This window comes from Candoia aspera, chromosome 4 (assembly GCF_035149785.1).
Source record: "Candoia aspera isolate rCanAsp1 chromosome 4, rCanAsp1.hap2, whole genome shotgun sequence".
In the NCBI taxonomy this organism is placed as follows: domain Eukaryota; kingdom Metazoa; phylum Chordata; class Lepidosauria; order Squamata; family Boidae; genus Candoia; species Candoia aspera.
The window spans coordinates 46,289,800-46,310,349 of NC_086156.1; the positions used below are offsets into that span (position 1 = coordinate 46,289,800).

At 37.1% G+C, this 20,550-nt stretch overlaps 2 protein-coding genes and 1 non-coding gene across 4 annotated transcripts in view; 1 reads left to right on the forward strand and 2 right to left on the reverse strand.

Annotated features, from left to right (window-relative positions):
- Nucleotides 1-230: 230 nt before the first annotated feature.
- Nucleotides 231-12,440, reverse strand: SNRPD1 (small nuclear ribonucleoprotein D1 polypeptide). Of its 2 annotated transcripts, none has more exons than XM_063304016.1 (4): nt 12,257-12,440; nt 8,495-8,571; nt 1,380-1,571; nt 231-413 (listed from the first exon to the last, which is right to left on the reverse strand). In XM_063304016.1, the coding sequence occupies exons 1-4, from the start codon at nt 12,268-12,270 to the stop codon at nt 349-351; spliced, it is 348 nt and encodes a 115-aa protein (XP_063160086.1). In that variant the 5' UTR covers nt 12,271-12,440; the 3' UTR covers nt 231-348. The 2 variants fall into 2 exon arrangements, with proteins under 2 accessions (XP_063160086.1, XP_063160085.1); XM_063304015.1 differs by having other exon boundaries at nt 231-425; nt 12,257-12,418.
- A 4,101-nt stretch (nt 12,441-16,541) lies between these two features.
- TRNAR-ACG (transfer RNA arginine (anticodon ACG)) lies at nt 16,542-16,614 on the reverse strand. The gene has a single exon. It is a non-coding gene; the product is annotated as a tRNA-Arg (tRNA).
- Nucleotides 16,615-16,922: 308 nt separating this feature from the next.
- Nucleotides 16,923-20,550, forward strand: part of SACM1L (SAC1 like phosphatidylinositide phosphatase) — a 31,667-nt gene continuing 28,039 nt past the window's right edge. Inside the window, exon 1 of the mRNA XM_063304017.1 lies at nt 16,923-17,146. Coding sequence (XP_063160087.1) covers nt 17,100-17,146 — 47 coding nt within the window. The 5' untranslated portion in view covers nt 16,923-17,099. The remainder of the gene's footprint in view (nt 17,147-20,550) is intronic.

Genomic DNA, 20,550 nt, shown 5'->3' on the forward strand with positions numbered 1-20,550 from the left:
TCCCCCTCTAAGCTGAAATACTCACAAACCATGCAAGATCCTTCAAATTTCAGCAGATGATGTGGCAAGAAAAGATAGACTGCAAAATCCACAATTCTGGGGAATTCAGAATTCAGTATTTCTACTTATGCCAACTTAATTTCCAAGTTTTGGCTGGCAACGTCAAAGGTAACACGTGTGTAATCAGAGTTTTCATGTAATGTACGAATACATACAGAACTTGAACTTAGTTGACACATTTTCCACATGTGTTTATTAAAAACTGACACAAAACAAAACCTGTACAAAAGTTGTATGGGGTTTTTTTCATAGCTGCATGGTTCTTTTTTTATAGCAGTTATAAAGAAATTATCGTCTTGGACCCCCTCTTCCTCTTCCACGTCCTCTTCCTCTTCCACGTCCTCTACCACGTCCTCTTCCTGCAACTGAACATAGAGAGAGAAAACTTTAAAAATGCAGTCACATCATAGTACTATTTAATGTAAAACATTTATATATTTTTTCACCTTTAAACTTGTTTCAGGTAGCTCAAGTGAAAAAAACATGTAAGACCCCATCTGTTCTAAACGTGTTAAACCATTCCCTTTTCTTACAAGGATCTAATCAGATCACTTATCTGTGTTTCCAAATATTGGATGTATTTTTGTGAAACATGAACTTCTAAGAAATAATGGTTTAAAATGTGTAACTTGACAGAGAGATTCTACAAACATTCTAAAAATAAGTATTTTTAGAAATAAGTATTTATAGAAAATAATATAAAATATTTATAAAAATAAGCATTTTTAGAAAGATGTTTGGCCTAGGAGTGATATGTGAAGAGCAACAAGGAATATAAAAAGTGTCCTGTAAATGAAGAACTATGTATCTGCTATTTAAGAATTATTTAAGCGATTACTCCATTATTTACAAGACAAGGGGTGGAGGGTATGAGACCTTTTGGGAGAACTTTTTTGAAATGAGATTTAAGATAGCATGTGACTCCTGTATTCATGTGACTCCTGTATTCAAAGGTTAGCCTCATCTGATAGTTGGTCTGATGACAATGGATCTACAGACGTTTCTTAAGAAGATACTTTAGTTTTACAGAATCAAAGCTGATTTGAGGGGAAGGATGATGAAAAGATCACTACAGAAATTACAAATCACACGATCATACAAAAATGATAATAACAGCGAATGAGCAAGAAACCTTCCAGCTTTTGTTTTCAAACTGGAACAAATCAATGTGAAATAAACCTCTCATTGTTAAACAAATTTTTAAAGCTACTACAGTAAAAATTAAAGCTGCAATTTAGGCACCATCATGGATGTTAAATTAAAATGCTCTTAAATAAAGCAGATATTTACTACTTAATAGTTTGAAATCAACTACTAACCTGCCTCCCTTTTCTTGGATTTGACTTTTGGTTCAACATCCACCAGCAGAGTATCAAGGGGCAAACTGTCTGGCAGAATAAAGTATCTGATATTATTGCCTCGAATGCTCAATGTCTCCAACTGGACAGGTTCTCTGTTCTTCAAAGTCATTTTTACAGCTTTAAGATGGGTATTCATACTGACATCCACTCCTGAAAAACAAAGCACAGAACATTTCCTAAACTTACGGAACAGAATGGTGTATTATTCCAAAACTGTCTACCTGTGGCCATACAACTAGCAGAAACTATTTATTGTAAGATAAGTGAGTATCCTTTATATTTGATCAGCACAGTATAACTCTAGAAAAATTATGACAATCATAAAGCAAACATAAAAAACCCCTGCATTTTCTTTGTATTGCTTACAAAATACTATCTGTGGTTTTCTTTAATATTCTCAATTACATTTCCTAGGTAGGTATAGAAATTCTCCCCTCCCTATATTACTCATGTACTTGACCTATCTTATGGTGATTCAAAACTTTTTCCCCTACCACAATGTTGCTGCAACTAGAACTGTGGTCTTTAATATGGTAACAAGGGAGCGAACTGCCCACAATCTCCTCTCTTGGCAACCATCAAGCCTCTTGTTCCACCTGGTGTTCTATAGTAAAAAACTTTTAAAAAGGGAAAATGGATATGCTGCAAAGCCAATCTTTACTTCCAAGAATTATGGGCCCCAAATAGTCTACATAAGCTTTCTTCAAAAATAAACGATGGGCAGGTACAGCCAGATCCTTTACTGGGATGTGTGTCTGTCCAGACAAAGGTAAGCAGGGATAGGAAGGACTATCCTATGAAAGGAAGAATTTATTAGAGGGAATATTCTAATAAATCTGTGCTTTATATCCAATTATGTCCCCTATTACAGCCATGCTGTTCAGTGAAAAATCCCCACAGTCAGTTTGTAAAAGTGCCACACCATATTCTTAAGATACCAAATGTGTTCAGCCCTTTAAGGCTGAGGGCTCCTAACTAGAATATCATACAAGTATTAACGTGTAAGTGACAATTTCTTCCTTATTTTGACAATGAAAACTTTTGTGAAAATGTCACTGATTTCTATTAAACACAAAATATACAGATAAAATAATGCTTTGTAAGAATATGATATAATAATTAGAGTGGCTTCGGGGGTTTCCGGTGAAGGAGTATGGCGGCTGGTCGAGCCTTGTAACAGCTCGGAAAAATTAATATCTACCATGCGGAGGTTGAGAGTTCTGCGGAGTCGGAGAGAAACGGGCAGACCTTGTAGGCAGCGCTAGAAAAGGAGCGCTGCTGGCGAAAGACTCCAGCGGCTTCGGAGTGGCAGGCGAAAGCTTTGCTTTCTATTTCAATACTTCACTTTCGCCGCAACAACAAAGCAGCCAGGAAGCCTGGAGGCACATCTGTAGAACCCGCGTGAGCAGCCTAGCTATCTAGGCAATTCTGCAGCCCCCTTCATCTCTAGTAAAAGAAACAACAACTTTTGACTACAAAAGTGAAGAAGAAGAAACTTTCTCAGCGGAGGGAAAAAAAAAACAACTTTTCTATACTTTGGAGACCAAAAAACTTTACTGCCAGTCCTCACTTAAAAGGAACCGAATTATTTAATTTCTAACGCCATATTGGACTATATTGCAGATGTTTATAAGGTTATTTTGAATTGTATGCTCTGTGTGTTTTGATATAAATATTATACATTGCTTTATATAAATAAATATAACATTAGGTGTAGTGATTAAGATAGGTAAAGATTTCTATAAGAACAAAATGAACACAAGAAGACAGAATAGGAGAGGCTCAGAAACCGGGGAAGGAGAATGGTTGAAAGCTATGTTTGAAGATTTTACGCAAAAAACAATTCAAAATATTACTCAAAATTTAACGCAACTATTAGAGGAGAAAATAGATGGCTTTGAAAAAAGGTTAGATCATAAGTTAGAGACAATGGACAAAAGAATAAAAGCAGACATAAGAGAAAGAGTGGAGAAATTAGAAGTAGAAAATGATATAGAATTAGACCGATTAACTGTGTTAGAGTTAAAAGAAAAAGAACATTGTGTTAGACTTAGAGGTGTACCTGAAAAAAAAGAGGCAGAAATAAGAGAAAGTGGTTCAAATGCTTGCAAGTTTAATTGAATGGGAGGAAGAAAGGCTAGAAGATATAGAAAAAGTATTCATAGTTAATTCAAAATATGCAAAAATTAACCAGAAACCAAGAGATATAATAATTGAATTTGCGAGGAAGAAGACCAAAGAATTGATAATACAGGCCTCCTGGGGGAAAAAAATCAATATCAAAGGAGAGATTATGATACTGAAAGACATACCATTGAGAATATTAAAAAAAAGAAGAGATTATTTCTTTCTCACTGAAGCCCTTAAACGAAATAAAATGGGAAGTATTGGAAGGAGTGAATGTCACATTCCAACAACAAAGATATAAATTGAATACTATTTTTAAGGCTCAGGAATTTCTCAGAAAATATAAGAAAGATTTAGAATCAGAAACAGATAGAAGGGAAAGGCCAGAAAGTAAAGAAAGTAAAGTGAAATGTTTAAATATAGAGGAACAAAGTGCAGAGGAACTAGCTTCAAGTTCTAAAGAATTTGCAATACTCCTTTCCAATGAGTGAATTAAAATGCCTTTCCTGGAATATAAATGGAGCCAATACCCCAGCTAAAAGGAAAAAAGTCTTTCACTATTTATACAAATTAAAACAAGATATAATATGTCTTCAAGAAACTCATATTGCAAAAAAAGATAGTAAATATCTGGTAAATAACAAATTAGGAAATGAATATATAGCAGCAAATGAAAAAAAAATGGAATTGCAATATATGTACAGCCCCATCCTAAATTAATAAGTGTTGATAAAAATGGGAGATATTTAATAATAGAATTAGAACTACAAAACTCTAAAGCAATATTGGTTGGAGTATATGCTCCTAATGATAATCAGAATAAATTCTATCAAAATTTATTAAATGAACTTTCCGAATTATCTTATAACAATTGGATTATGATGGGAGATTGGAACAGAGTTACCTTACCAATTATTGACAGAAAATCTGAACAACAAATAAAAAAAAATCAAGGAAAATTGCCCCAATCTTTTTTTGACATGTCAGAAAATTTGGCTATTGTAGATGCCTGGAGATATCAAAACAGTACGGCTAGAGATTATACATTTTATTCAGACAGATTCAAATCGTTCTCCAGGATCAATGATATGGGTATCTAAAAATTTGGCAAATAAAATTTTAAATGTATCAATTCTTCCCCGATCCTTCTCAGACCATAATCCAGTTCAGTTGGCTATAAAACTCCACCCAAAAAGTTATAGGTGGAGATTAAATGAAACTTTGTTGAGAAATAAAGAACTTGTAGAAGATTGCCAAAAGAAATTAAAAGAATTCTTTGAATGGAATTTAAATAATGAAGTGAGTATTGGGACAGTATGGGATACTAGCAAGGCATATATGAGAGGATATTTTATGTATTTAAATAGTTGCTTAAAGAGGAAAACACAACAAAAAATTCAAACAGTTCTTGATCAAATTAAGATAAAAGAAAAAAACCTTCAAATAAGACCATCAGATGAAGGTATAAACCACCAAATAAAAATTTTACAGCAGCAATTAAAAATACTTACAACAGATGAAACTGAAAGAAAATTGAGATATATTAAACAAAGAAATTTTGAATATGCTAATAAAGCTGGAAAATGGCTAGCATACAAATTAAGAAAAAAGGAAAAAAATATTACTAAAATTCGAGAAAATGGGAAAGAATTAGTTGACAATGAAAAAATTAAAAAGGCATTTTATAATTTCTTTACAAATCTATATAAGAAACAAGAAATTTCAATTGATAAAATTGAGAACTATTTATTAAAACAAAATTTAAAGAAATTAACTAAAGACCAAAAAGCATTAATTAATAATCCCATCACAACCCAGGAAATTATAGAGGCAATTAGAAAATTGAAAATAGGCAAAGTTCCAGGTCCAGACGGATTTTCAGCAGGTAATTATAAATATTTTCAAGATCAAATTTTGTTACCACTTAAAGATTTAATGAATGCGATTCTGTTAGGAAATCCAATACCAAAATTTGGTTAGAGGCAAATATTATACTAATCCCAAAAGAAAAACAAGACCCGCCACTATGCAAAAATTATAGACCTATTTCGTTATTAAACAATGACTATAAAATATTTACTTTAATTTTAACTGAAAGACTAAAAACAATACTTCAAGAAATAATTAATTATGACCAAAATGGTTTTTTACCCCAAAGATACACAAAAAACAATATAAGGACGGTTTTAAATATAATAGAGTATACTCAATTTCATAATGAAAAACAGATTATGTTGTTATTTTTAGATGCTGAAAAAGCTTTTGACAACCTAAATTGGAATTTTATGTTTACGACTTTAGAATTGATGGATTTTGGCGATATATTTATAAAAGCAATAAAATCAATTTATACATTTCAAAAAGCCAGAATTGTGATCAATGAAGAGATAACACAAGAATGTCAAATAGAAAAAGGAACAAGGCAAGGCTGTCCGCTATCGCCTTTATTATTTATATTGGTATTGGAGGTTCTAACAGAAGCTATCAGAAAGGATCATCGAATTGAAGGGATAAAGATTAAACATGAAACATATAAATTAAGAGCCTTTGCGGATGATTTAGTTATTACTTTACAAAACCCGTTAATATCAATTGATTACTTATTAAAGACACTACAAGAATATGGAGAATTAGCTGGTTTTAAAATAAATAATCAAAAAACGAAGATGATAAATTTAAATATGCCACAAAATAATCAGAATGTATTAGAAATTAAATCAGGATTTAATAGTGTTAAAAAAGTTAGATATCTAGGGATAGAGATTTCAGCCAATATTAGTGATTAATTCCAAAATAATTATGTTAAAATATGGAAGGAAATTAAACAAGATTTATTGAGGTGGGAAAAATTAAATTTATCACTTATGGGACGAATCTCTGCAATTAAGATGAATATTCTGCCGAAGATGCTATTCTTATTTCAAACTATTCCAGTATTTATAACTGATAAAAATTTTAAATTATGGCAAAAAGATCTTTTAAGATTTATTTGGCAAGGGAAAAGACCAAGAATTAAATTTAAATTACTACAAGAAGATAAGGAAAGAGGAGGCTTGGGTCTTCCCGATTTCAGGCTATATTATGAGGCATGTGGTCTATTATGGTTAAAAGAATGGATCACCCTACAAGATCATAAATTACTAAATTTAGAAGGGCATGATTTAAAATTTGGATGGCACGGCTTCTTATGGTATAACAAATTGAAACTAAATAAAACATTTAACAATCATTGTATTAGACCGTCTATTCTTAAAATTTGGGAAAAATATAAATCTATTTTAACATCAACAATACCACTATGGATTTCCCCACAAGAAGCTTTTGTAAGGTGAGAAACAATAGGAAACCATTAAGTGGCTAAAATATTCGGATTTAATAAAATTTGAAGGGACCAAATTTACAATGAAAACAAGAGAAGAACTGGAAAATGAAGGATATTCATGTCAATGGTTTACATATATTCAATTAAAAGAACAATTTAAAATAGATGCCAAAAGTTACAAATTTACAAAAAAACTATCTTGGTGGGATGAACAAATCTATGCTAATAGTGACCACATGATCTCTAAAATATATAAAATGTTATTACAAATGAGAATACTAAATGTACAAATTAAGCAATGTATGAATAAATGGGAGAAAAATTTTGGATACAATATTGAATACGATGTTTGGGAAAGAATGTGGACTAAGGGATTAAAATTTACATTAAATTATAATTTAAAAGAAAATTTTTATAAAATGATGTACATGTGGTATACTACCCCTGAAAAATTATCAAAAATGTTTCGAAATACGTCAAATGTTTGTTGGAAATGTAAAAAAGAAATTGGAACTTTATACCATTATGTGGTGGACCTGTAAAAAAGCGAAAAATTTTTGGTCATCTATACATAATATAATTTGTAAAATGTTGGCAGTTAATATTGATAAATCACCGGAACTCTATTTATTGGGCTTTATGAACAAAGATTTGGAAAAAAAACTATGGAAAACTTCTACTGTATTTGATTACTTTGGCCCGAATTCTCTACGCTGCAAAGTGGAAAGAAGAATTAATCCCATCTGTGGAAGAATGGATACTTAAATCCCTAAACTTGGCACAAATGGCAAAACTAACGGACCAACTAAACGATAAAAATATGGAAGATTTTCAAAAGGACTGGACACCCTTTTTTAAATATGTGGAATGGACTCAAAAAGTTAATATGAATATATAACTTTTATATATATATATAAATAGCAAATTACTTTGTTTAATCTATTAGAATTAATGAAGGCAATTTAGAGAATTAAGGGAAAAAAAATAACACGCTAGGATACTAAGCTGTACCGTCTAGAAAGTTGGAAACCCTAATCTTTCTATTTATTTATTTTTCATTTTATCCCATTTTTATATATATATATATATATATATATATATATATATATATATATATATATATTCATTTTTTTCTTTTTTCCCTCTCTTCTTTCTTTTTCTTCTCTCTTCTTCTCTTTTTTGTATTGCAAGATATTATTGTTTGTATGTAATTTTATGTTTATTTAAATAAATTAATAAAGATTCTGGAAAAAAATAATAATAATTAGAGTGGCTTCCTCAGCCTGTTGTTCCCTTGACAAGTTGTGATACAGCTAGCCAGAAATTCTGGGAGATCTGCTGTGATAGAAAAATCCATAGAAAGGCCTTGAGTAAGCTGCTTTTTCAGTATAATGCAGAAATGCAATTCCAATAATACCAGACAGTTCTCAGTGCTGTAGTTATACTTCAAGGCACCTAGAAGACATCACTTTGCTTGCCTCAATAAAATGAGATAGTCACATGCATGCACTCCTGATTTAAGTGAAAGATAAGATATATGTGTATTATGCCAAATGTCCAAAATTTTATTTATACAAATCTAAAATTTATAAATACAACAATTTCTACATCCAGAACCCCATACCTGTAATGGTTCCATGTACCTGGGTCCCGTTTTTCAGTTCAATGGTCACAGTTTCATGACTAAGTTTCATAAGAAATCTGCATAGTTGGAACAAACAACATTTTAGTTTAAATATAAACGTATTTCTCTACATACTGATACGATGACAATAAAGACTGAAATACTTGCAATAGGCAAGCGTCTCCACAAAGCAAATGTCCACAACCATTTTACTTCAGGGTCATTCTATTGGCCAAATTTTAAGCACAGGTAGGCAACTCTTTGTATTAACAATTGAGAACCTTCCATGGCCCAAGTACAGACAACCCAGCAAGATGAGGAATCCTGTACAAGAAGAAATCCTGATTTGGGCTCTTGAACTTATATGACCAAGGGCTATATATGTCCATAAAGATTACTTTAATCTGCCACTAAGTAAAACCTCCCTTAGATCAACTCTTGATGATTTCATGTTGCTTTTTAATTATTTTTTGCATTAAATGTTAAAAAATATAATCAAGATTAAACAGAACACCAAGGAAAAAGTAAGAAAAGCAGAAAGTAAATAGGGAGGACATTTACAAGCATTATGAAATTAAATAAAAATGTTGAATGGGGTAATAGGAAAGTTCATTGAACATAGCATCTAGTGCACTGATAATAATTAAACAATGGGGCAAAGATATCACCTTGTCAGCCTCCTCTATTAACAGGCATCTCTTTGTTATAGAGTCCTTGGGAGCTGCAACTAACTTTTATGGTAGTTTTATCATAATATGTATAGATAAAATGCAATAAAGAAGGATGATAGCCAATGCAGTATAAATTATAAATCAAGATTAAAGATTACAATAATTTACCCTTAATCTAAAACAATTATATCTTTATTTAGCAAGTCATAGAGAAAGTATAATGTTAAAACTTATATTAGGAAAAAAAACCCCAAGAAGTATAAAACAATATTATGAAATTATAATCCAGGAATGGCTTCCATGTTGAATTCAATTCCATAGCAGTTATTTTTCAAATATGAGGTTACTTTTGGCACCCCACAACCTAACTTGCCATTCTTCTACAGAAGGGTTGTACTTAATTTCCAATGAGAAACATACAGTATCTTAGCAGTTGTAATCTTATGCAAAGTCAGTTCAGTATACATCGTGAAAATATGAGATTTAGTAAATAGCAGGCGGGAAAGAGAATTCAACCTTTAGAATTTGTCTCTTTCAGTTATAAATAACTTTTCGGCATTGTTGGGCTTTACAGCCTTGCTATCAAATATGAAACCTGATTATTAGACTTCCAATGATTTTTAGAGAATTATCTATTTTAGCAATCAAACTGTGGTGATATACTATCAGTTAAACATCATAAACCAGTTTTCTCTAAGTGTAATATTCATTGTAAATTTAATTTTTTTCTTCCATTGATATTCCCATTGATGCATGTTAATTGTTCTGTTTAAATTCTGAACCCATTTGATCATATGGTATTTTACTTGTTCAGTTTCTGAACAGTATTTTCCTTATAGATAAGCCCCAGCAAATGTACAGAATTTTGTGTTATAAATTTTCAAATTCAGTCAAGTATCTAAATGTTCTACCTGTTTTTGAGATTCCTTTAGAACTATACTGCTTGTTTGGACATCCTAAAACCAGAGAACTTTTTCTGATAATTCTGAAGAAAGAATCTCAAAATATCTCATCCTTATCTTATTAGTAATTAGACTGTGTAGTATGTATGACTTATCTCCCCATTGGTCAAATCTCTTTCACAGAAATAGATATTTAATATCAAAGCATGGTAAGACTGGACCAATTCTTTTTCTCTGTTTATCCCATACTTTAAATATGCTGATTATTGAATAGTCTCTTATAGGTTATATTTTTCTATTTGTATCAAACCGAAGATATTCATGCAAACTATTTGGAAGTCCTGCTTCCCTGATAGAAGCAATGCAGCCATACTGTTACATAATCCAGTTTATAATCCAAGTTAAACAGCTAATTTGGTAATACAGTTTGAAATCTGGTACTGTAAATCCACCTGTCAAGTCTGTAAAATTTTAAGCTTGATACTCTTTTATTAGACCATATAAAGTTAGTTATTTCCATTTGTTAACAATTTGTCTTCAATTATTTCCAGAATAATTTGAAATTAAAAATTTACATCTTGGCAAAAAGTTCATTTTTACCACTGTAATTCTTCCTAGCCAAGACAATTTAAAATGTTTCCATCTAAGGAAATCAGCTATTCTACCTTTTCAAATCTGCAAATAAGTATTCTTAAATAAATTTTGTTACTTTTTTTGTTGAACAAATTCCCAGGTACAAAGTTGTTTCAACAGTAATGTTAAACCCCATTTTTTTTGCTGCAAATACAGTTTTTTTCTTCAGTAAGTTCCATATCATCATTTGAGATTTATTAATCAGATATCAAACCATACTGCTGGATATGTTCTATTGTCAACTCTAGGAAATCTTTTCGATGAGTATTAAGTACTACATCATCTGCATATGATTTTAATTTATTTTCTTGGTTTGCTAGTTTGATTCCTGAAATTTTATTTTCTTGTTACAGCTTCTTAGCTGATGGATCTAATTTCCATAGAAGTAAGGAAGGAGAGGAAGGGACAGCCTTGTCTTGTTCTCTTCAATATTGTAATAAATAAAAACTATTTAAGTTTTAGCTGAATAGCAAAATACCTGAGTTCAATTCAATGTTTTCTTGCGGTCATAGTCCAGAACTCATAAACGCTTAATGTGCATATCAGTATAAAACTTGCATGATGAGAACATATGCTCTAACATTTCAACCTCCGTAGATTTGCATGGGCAAAGCCTCTGTCCCTGGGAAAATGTTACAACTGCCCTCTAAGACTGCTGAAGGGAGGGCATTAAACCAGTCTTTGGAAAAGGCCCAGCCATATTTAGAGAAGGTAAGTGGTAATTCACAGCATAACATTTTAGGCTTTTTCTAATAAACCAGTACATCCTGATGGTTTGGCTATTTCAAATTGTAATACTTATGTCCCAATGCACACCTTGATTGCTTGCTTGGCTTTGTCTAATTAGGTACTCAATAGGCATTCAGGACACTGCCTATATGTGTATGGTTTGTTTATAATCTGTCCCAACCTCTTGGATATACCTCCCAATGATATTAGTGGGAGCAGCCCTGCAATTACCACACTGAGCCTCAGCATGCAGTGGTGCCACACAAATAAGCAGATAATCATTCACAATACTGAATAAGATTGTTTAAAATGAGATTTGTAAAATATTGCTATTTGAGCAGATTGAGCTTTACCCTTATTTCAACATGCATCTGGAAGGATTTCGTTATCTACTCAAGTACTACAAATATAGCTTTGCCATCCTCTGCGAATGGCCGCCCAATAAAAGGTAAGTCCTGGCTCTGAAGACATTTAATGGTAATACTGACTCTCCATTTCAGGATCTTCCTCTAATCTCAGAATCCTTATCAGTTATGAAGAGGAAAAGGGGAGCTGATGGACAAATGGCTTTATTCTGAGAATGGACGACCAAAGCCAACGGGAAACTCTTGCCCTCCTGAAGGCCAAGATGAACCAAGCCAAGTTAAGCAAGCCCAAAACATGGGATACCAAAAGGGCTTCAGCGCGTCGGGGAGGCTGACTCCGAAGGAGCGTAAGTCTAGCGTGGGGAAAGGGAGGCGGCCAAGCAAAATGGCCAGGACTCGGCCCGGCCCGGCGTGTTTCCGAATTGTTCCCGCCCTCCCCGAAGCGCTGGCGCTGACGCTTACCGCACGAGTTTCATGGCGGCAAAGTGACAGGCGCAGCCCGAAGCGGCTGAACCAGAGACCGTGGCCTCCCCGAAGTGAGAAGCCAAAAGCAGGTAAGGAAGGAATGATAAAAAGTTGAGCTTGGCGCAGCAAGCTAGGCCGCTTCCGTTACTCGCGAAGTGAAGCTACTAGCGCGCTTCTGACGGAGTGCTCGATGAATGGCCGGAAGCACCACCTCTCGGTTTTCTCTTCCGGAAATCAAGCCTAAATAGGGGTGCTATTTTAAAACGCGCGCCTTCTGCAGGACTGGAAGACTCAATGCAAGCAAGGAAGGGGAAGCCTGTCTAAAGCGATTGTGTAGGAAATAGGCGGGGCGGAGCAGGTACAGGCTGCCAGTCCATAGAGTATAGAAAAGAAAAAAGCAGCCTTAGGGCATCTGTAAGTTGCTCTTCAGCGGGCGCCTTCTCTAGTCCCGATGTTTTCTCTGGTCATTTAGGGGAAGCTGCAGTAAGAACTTTTCTATTAAATTAGTGGGTGGAGAAGCAGGAGCCCGCCCCAGGAACTAAAGTACTAATCCCGGAGGTCTCCAGCAGGATGTGAGAGGTGCTGAGCGTTCTACTTTAGCAGCAACTCAAGGTGATAACTTCTCTATGCATATATTTGATGTTTGAAATTATTTCCGGATGAATGAAAACTGTTTTCTTTCTTCCTGTATGTTCATGCATAGAAACAGGGAGGGAAAATCACTAATTCTACAGTTGCACTAAATCTTTTATCGGTTTGCTTTGTTGTTTATTCGTACAGTCGCTTCCGACTCCGTGACTTCATGGACCAGTCGGTCGTCGCCACCCCCACTTCCCCCAAGGTTGAGTCCGTCACCTCTAGAATGAAATAAATAAATAAATAAATAATGGAAAAGGCTGAATAAATCCATTGGTAGCACTGTAGAATTCTTTATGTGTTCCGGTTTTAAGAATAAAAATAACACATTTTTAGTTATTATTTTATTGTATGGTTGATTTTTTTCCTTGCTTTTTTTTCCCACTGAGTTGCACAATTGCACAGTTTAAAGATCTGATAATAAAATAATATCTCATATTGCAAGACTGATAAACTTTCAGGCCAATTAGAATGGCTGACCCATACCTCCACTTTGCATGCACACACCCAAAATGATATTCAACAGGCAGCAAAACTGTAGTTTCTGTTCCTGTATTAATTCTGCCATTTTTCCTGTTTTAATAGAGATAGGCATCTTAAGGTCCTTCCTGCATCTGAATTTAGTTTCCAAAAGTGTTGAATGCAACCCTCCAAAAATTGCTACCCAACTATAATTTTTAATGAGACAGAAAGTAAAATTACTGAATTATGAAATACATGGGGACTAATCTTATTAACTCTCCATAAGTTCTGCTGTCTCATTGTGGCCAGTTGTGTGTGTGTGTGTTCTTGGAGGGATGAGCAAAGTACATTGGGAGTATATGCCAAGTGTTTATCTTTCCCAGGATCACCCAGATGTGAAGGTCATCCCAATGAAAGCAAACAAGTGGAAGAAGGCAATGGTGAACCACTCCTGTATTTTTACCAAGAAAATCACATGGATAGAAAATATAAAATGATTAACAATGAAAAAATGTATACATGTAGTCATTAATAGTCGACACCGACTTGATAGGACATAATCAAAAAGTCAAAAATCTTATTAACTTAAAAACCTTTAAGTAATTTGAATTCCATTTTAAATGAAATTAAACATTTAGTTTTTCTTGTGGCCTTGCTTACATTTTGGAATGTGGCTTCTGCCGTATCTTTATTTTAGGAATAAATTAAACAAGCACATTTGACAGATGCTACCCACTTGTATCCCAGCAACAACATACCTTCCATTTCATAAGCAACTTAGCAGTAGAACTAATGAAGGGAATTGCAGTTCAGGAAAGCTTACACCTTAATACATTTATACATTGTGCAACTCTGAGCACACATCACAGTCTGTAAAAATGCTCGAGAGCAGTATGTGCTACTATTATCCTAAACTGGATGTTTCAGTAAATGCTTTTGAGTCATGAAGAAGAGAAAAAGCCATCACAAACTATGGAATCATCAGACTAGACATCTGCTGTGAATGATGAAGCTGCTACAATCTCTAAAGAGATTGTACATTTAGAAGGAAACTGGAACTTACCCTCTCTGCGGCAACATACTTGGTGGGTAGAAACTGTTGGAAATAGGCAGTCCCTCGGGTATCCAGGCCCTATGCCATATAGGGCTTCATAGGTAATGGCCAGCACCTTGAATTGCACTCAGAAGTCCAATGGCAACCATTGCAGCTTGTGTACCAGTGGTGACACATGGGCATACCAGGAGGCACCCATTACTGCTTGTGCCATTGCATTTTATACCAGCTGTAGCTTCTGGTTGGTCTTCAAGGGCAGCCCCATGTAAAGCGCATTGCAATAATCGTGAGGTGACCAGGGCATGAGTAACTGTCTGAGGGGTTTCCTGGTGGAGGAAGGGGTGCAACTGGTACAGAAAATGAACCTCTGCAAAGGCCCTCCTGGCCACAGCTGCCACCTGCTCTTTGAGCAGTAGCTGTGCATCCAGAAGGACCCCCAAATTGCACACCAGTCTAGACTGGAGAACTGCTACCCCATCCAAGACCAATAATGGAAATGTCCTGACACTGGGGGCCAAACAGCCACAGCTACTCAGTCTTGGCAGTACTGGGCCAAAGTCTGTTCTGCCCCATCCACACATTGTTTCAGTACAATGCTTCATCTGTGCAGCTCAGGTTTGAGATAGAAAATGGAATCATCAGCATACTGATGATCCCAAACCCCAAACTGATGGATGACCTCACCCAATGTTTTCATGTAGAGATTAAACAGGAGAGGGGAGAGCATTGAGCTCTAAGGCACCTCAAAAATGAGGGGCCATGGGCATGACCTCCTCCCCCCCCATCAACACTGACTAAAACTGACTGCTGAGGAAGGAGATGAACCACCGCAACACAGTGCCTCCCAGGGCAACCTCCAACACCAGATCGCGCTGCAACTGCTCCAAGACAAAAAACAGATCTAATTTGCAACCCCTGCTATGTGTTGGGCCCTCTATTATTTGGGACAGGTCCATGATTGCCATGAGGCCATCAATTCTTGAGTCACCCCATATTCAACATCACCAGGTGGCAGGTTAAAATCCCCAAGGACCATCAGCCTCGGGGATTCCACTGCCAATCTGGCAACAGAAACCTGCAGCTCAAGGAGGGATGAAGCTACGCAGCAACCAGGGCAGTACAGAAGTAACAATCCCAACAGTTCCCGAAGGCCCAATTTTAATCAGAGAGTTTCATATCCGGTTGGCTGAGGAGCAGAGTGTCTAAATGCCCTCAATGATTCACAGATGACATAGCCACCACCACCCCTCCCCTGGGTCTCAACTGATGCCAAACCCTAAACCCAGGTGGGCATATTTCCAAGAGGGGAACTCCTCCTCTGAGCCTACTCAGATCTTGGTTATACACACCAGGTCAACACCCACAATTAAATCTAGGATGAGGGCAGGTTTATTACATATCGACCTGGCAATCAACAGCAGCAGCCAGAACCTGAGGCTGCTAAGGATCTGTCTGTCTGGTCCCAAAGTTGAACACTGAGGGCCAGATGTTGGGACCACTCTCAAACAGCGTTCCCGGGATCCCCAAATGCAGTCCACCTTCAGATTCCTGCCATACCTACTGTACCAATAGCACCCCCAAACCCCCACATATCTTCCCAGTCCACCCTCCCCCTTGGTTCCTCCGTACTGGGCTAACCCATCCATATCTCCCAACCCCAATAATACACCTCCCTACACCAACAACAAAGAACAGAGAAGAAAAGAGGGGAAAAAACCCTACATCCCACTCCCCACCCCCTCTGCTCCTGCCTGAATGCCTACAAGCTGCTGTGGTCTGCCCTGCCCAGGGCCCTTTGCAGCTGTGAAGCATCAGAGACTCCTAGGGAGTCCCCGCAGTGCACAGTTTAGCACATTGTAGGAACACAGAACAATTTTTAGTATTAAAGCTGTTACAGGAGTTGTACATCTGCAGGTTTTAGAGTTCAACAAGAGATACAAACAGGTTTTTTTTCAGCCATAAAAGCAGAGGAGTGGCTGATGGTGCCAGGCATGGTGTACAAACAGTATTGGAATAAGATAAGTAGCTAAGCTAGTCTGGGAGATATGAAGCTGCATTACTAAAAATCCTATGAAAACGTCATCTTTAATGAATTAAAAGTTTGGGGGAGGAAAAAAAAAGGTATAGCACCGAGCCAGCCAGGAGTCGAACCTAGAATCTTCTGATCCGTAGTCAGACGCGTTATCCATTGCGCCACTGGCCCTCGCTGTACAAAAATGCTTCTTTGCCTCTATTCTAAATTCCGTCTACAGACTTTTCGAGGGTGGTGCCATAGGTGGGAATTCTTGGTGGTTCAACCAATCAAAACCTTTCCGAAGTCTTTCGCTTTAGTCATTAGTAAGGAGCAGCTTTACTTCTGTGAACTGAAATTACAACGGATGCTGGTCAATTCCAGGTCGCTTTCCATTCGGCGTTGCCTAGAGTCGAATCTAGCGTCACAATTGTGGTTCCCGCCCACTCAGCCAGTATAGGTTGGCGTGATTAGAACGACAGATTCCGCCAATCCCAGCCTTCCTAGTCATTGCACCGCTCTTCGGGAAGCCGTGGAATGCTTTCTCATTAAGTTTGTCCTAAGTGGTGTGCCGTCTTGAAGGCCCAAGCGACGGGGAAGCAAGGAAGGAATTCTAGACAGAAAGCAGCCGGAGCCCGGGCGGAACTCAGCGGCTGGCGAAGGAGCAAAAAGAAACCATGGCGGTGGCCGTGGCAGCCGCCGCCGCCTACGAGGAGCTGAAGCTGTGAGTGAGCGGCTAATGGCCTGGGGGAAGTACCACTTCCTAATTCCGTGCCCTTCTAGGGGGTGAAAGAAACCCTCGCATGGCGGTGCCCCCGGTGCCCCCTCCCCCCACAACAGGCTGATCTTCCCTTCGGCAACGTCCTGGGTCGAGCCTCCCCCAGCCTGGGGTCTCTGCATCTGCGAAACGACGAGCCCCGCTGTAATTAGCGATTGCCGTGGAAATTGTCGTTCAACGCATCTGTCGAGCACCAGCTTGGGAAAGGCTACCCGGACACTCTCGGCCTCTCTGGCTTTCCTCGCCCCCAAGAAACCCTTCTCTTTCCGACTCCCTTTTTCTCACCTGCTACTGGCAAGTAACCCCAGCCACCGAAGGTAACTCCGCCCCGGTTTCTGCTCCTTCCGTGGCTTTTCTTCTCTAACATATTGGTCTCAATGGAAGGGCGCGTACGTGGCCAAGTCGCATCCAGCATAGCTGGCTCGCCTATAGAATCTTTGGCAACATTTCTTTCTGGGGTTGACTCTTCGCTTCCGCTGAAAGCTCCCTTTCCATTGCTTCGTCCCGGTAAAAAGTAGCTCCTGTCCCTCCCCCCCAACCTGAAGAACTCTTTTCTCTCACTGGCCCTGCCACGAACCGTTTGGGTGATCTAACCTGCAAACGTTTTTGCAATATGGTCCACTTCAGCTGGATGTGATGAAAGTTATAGTCCAACGGATATGAAGGTCATCAGGTTGAACTAGAGTGGAGAGAACTCTGTGTAATGAGTTGCTGTAGGTGAAAGCTTATGTTGTTAGAAAAGGCTCCTTGCACATAGTTACGTAGAGAGAGAACTTGCATTGTGAAATCATGAACAATCCAGGTTTTACTTGATGTTTATTTATTTTTACCTTTACGTACCTGCTGCAGGAGGCTGATTGATCCTAAATTTAGTGATGAAGTGTCTTTGGCCTGCCAGGTCCCCTTGCCAACCTGCAAAGGCCTTCCTGAAGACCCCCAAACACTATCTCAAGAGTATATATATTGAACTGCTATTTTTTCAGGGGTTTGTTATGTGGAGAGCTGGCACTTTAAGGGTGTAGAGCAGCCTTTCTCAACTTTTTGATCCTGGCGGAACCCTTGAAATATTTTTCAGGCCTCAAGGAACCCCTGCACATTCAGGCTCAAATACAGGCCAGAAGTTACAAAATTATTATGTTTCATGTGTAGGCCTGTATATATGCATTAACAGTGTTCTTAAATTAAAAACAAAGACTGTAACTTACCTCTTTAATGTGAAGTTGCCTGAATTTGAAATAATTTTAAAAATAAATTGTGATCTACTGGGGAACCCCTAGTGACCTCTCATGGAACCCTGGTTGAGAAACCCTGGTATAGAGTACATATCCTTCACATAAGGTTCTCCCTTCACTCTTGCTTCTTGAAACGTAGAAACCTGAGCCAGCCTCTTCCTGGTGCTTACATTATGGAATTATGGGGTTACAGTGCTTGTATAATAAGATCTATGAGGGAGGGAGGGAGGGAGATAGATAGATAGATAGATAGATAGATAGATAGATAGATAGATAGATAGATAGCCTTCACATCAGTGTTGACTTTTGGCAACTGCCTGGACAAGTCCCTGCAGTTTTCTTGGCAAGGTTTTTCAGAAGTGGTTTGCCATTGCCTCCTTCCAAGGGCTGAGAGAGAGTGACTGGCCCAAGGTCACCCAGCTGACTTCATGTCTATGGCAGGACTAGAACTCACAGTCTCCCAGTTTCTAGCCTGGTGCATTGACCACTGCCCCAAACTGGCTCTCTTATGGAATATACAATTCTGAGAAAGAAAACTTCATTATGCATGTGAGATTTTGTTCTATAATCATCTATGTACTGTTGCTTAGAAGGTCACTTATCTTACAGATCTTAGACATATTTACATGGTAACACTGCTTAGGGAAGCAGTGAGATGAACTTCCAAATAGGTGCACAAAGAAATGTAGAATTAGTATTTAAAAGACCATTGATTTTGTTTATATATTCATTTATTGATTGATAACAAGTGATCTAATAAAGTTGATCAGTCAAAATGTATCTTGGCTTCTCAACCCTTTCTGTTACGGTACAATAATAGGAATCATATTTTACATGGGTTGTCCCTGCAGAAGTGTAATTTTTGTGATGTTAGATTAAATTCTTAACATTATTTTTTGATGCAGTTTAATTCTTGATACATATATTCCAGTGATCTGATCAAATGGGAAGAATATGCAATAATATTTTTTTAGGCTAATTCAATTGTTTAATGGTTATTGTTCTTTTCCTCTCTGATAAAACTGAAATCAAGAGAAGTTGACTACAGTGTTTCAATATTAAACTGCAGAAAAGGTTTGGTGTGTTGCAATATTGTTTATTAATTACAGTATGTTTCTTAAGAATGAAGGCTGAACTCTAGCCTTGCTCTTCAACTACAAGCTATGCTATATGAATACTCTGAAATAACATTGGAATGTATTGTTCTACCTTCCAAGATAACAAGTTTATGAAGAATTTTTACTGTTGTAAATTGAGGAACATGTAATTAATTTAGAGTAAGTAATATGTAAATGTTGGTCATAATGCAAAGATGTTATCAGTGTGTGTGTATGAGGTCATGATTGAAGTTAATAAGGGTGTTATCCTCTGGATCTGTCCCCACTACTGAGTAAAGGTACTGTCCACCCATCCATGAGTCAGCACAAAATGAGTCAGGATTATCATCATTTCAGATTTTGGCCCCTTATATCAAGGGTCCAGGTTTAATCCTGAAATCTCTATGGCAAGCTCAGATATTGTGTGGTCATACCAGCTGAATCCCAAGATGGGAGAGGAAGCAGGTAAAAGAGATGTGTGGCAAAATTCATTTTTAAAAATTACCTGGTTAACAGCTGATGGAGTAGCAGGGTTGCATCATGAGTGAGAATCTCCCTCCTAAAGCATTATGCAACCTCTTTGCTCATTTCCCATCAGCTGTTAGGCTGATCCCTTTCTCAAAGCTAGATTGGCTCAGACTTGGCTGGTACCAGGGAAAGCCCAGTTTGAAAGAACTGGACTCTGCTGCTGCTGCCTAAAGAAGAATGACCTTGGACCCAAGGACCAGAATAGAAGGACATGCTGGGGTTCAGATGAAGACAGTCCCATGGGGACACAGAAGAAAAGATTTGTGAGCATGTTAATGCTGGGATTAGATACAAGTGAGAAAAGGCTTTCAAAGTATGAAACTGTGTATGTTGAGTTTTCAGGGAAAGAGAAGTAGTATAAATGGTAATATGGAGCTTTTATATTATGGAATAGTTAAAATGTAAATATAACAGTTATGTGAAGTGAAATTGTGCTTTTTGATCATGTCTCAGGTTGCTGGCAGACAAAAATGATGCTGATCCTTATGCTGGT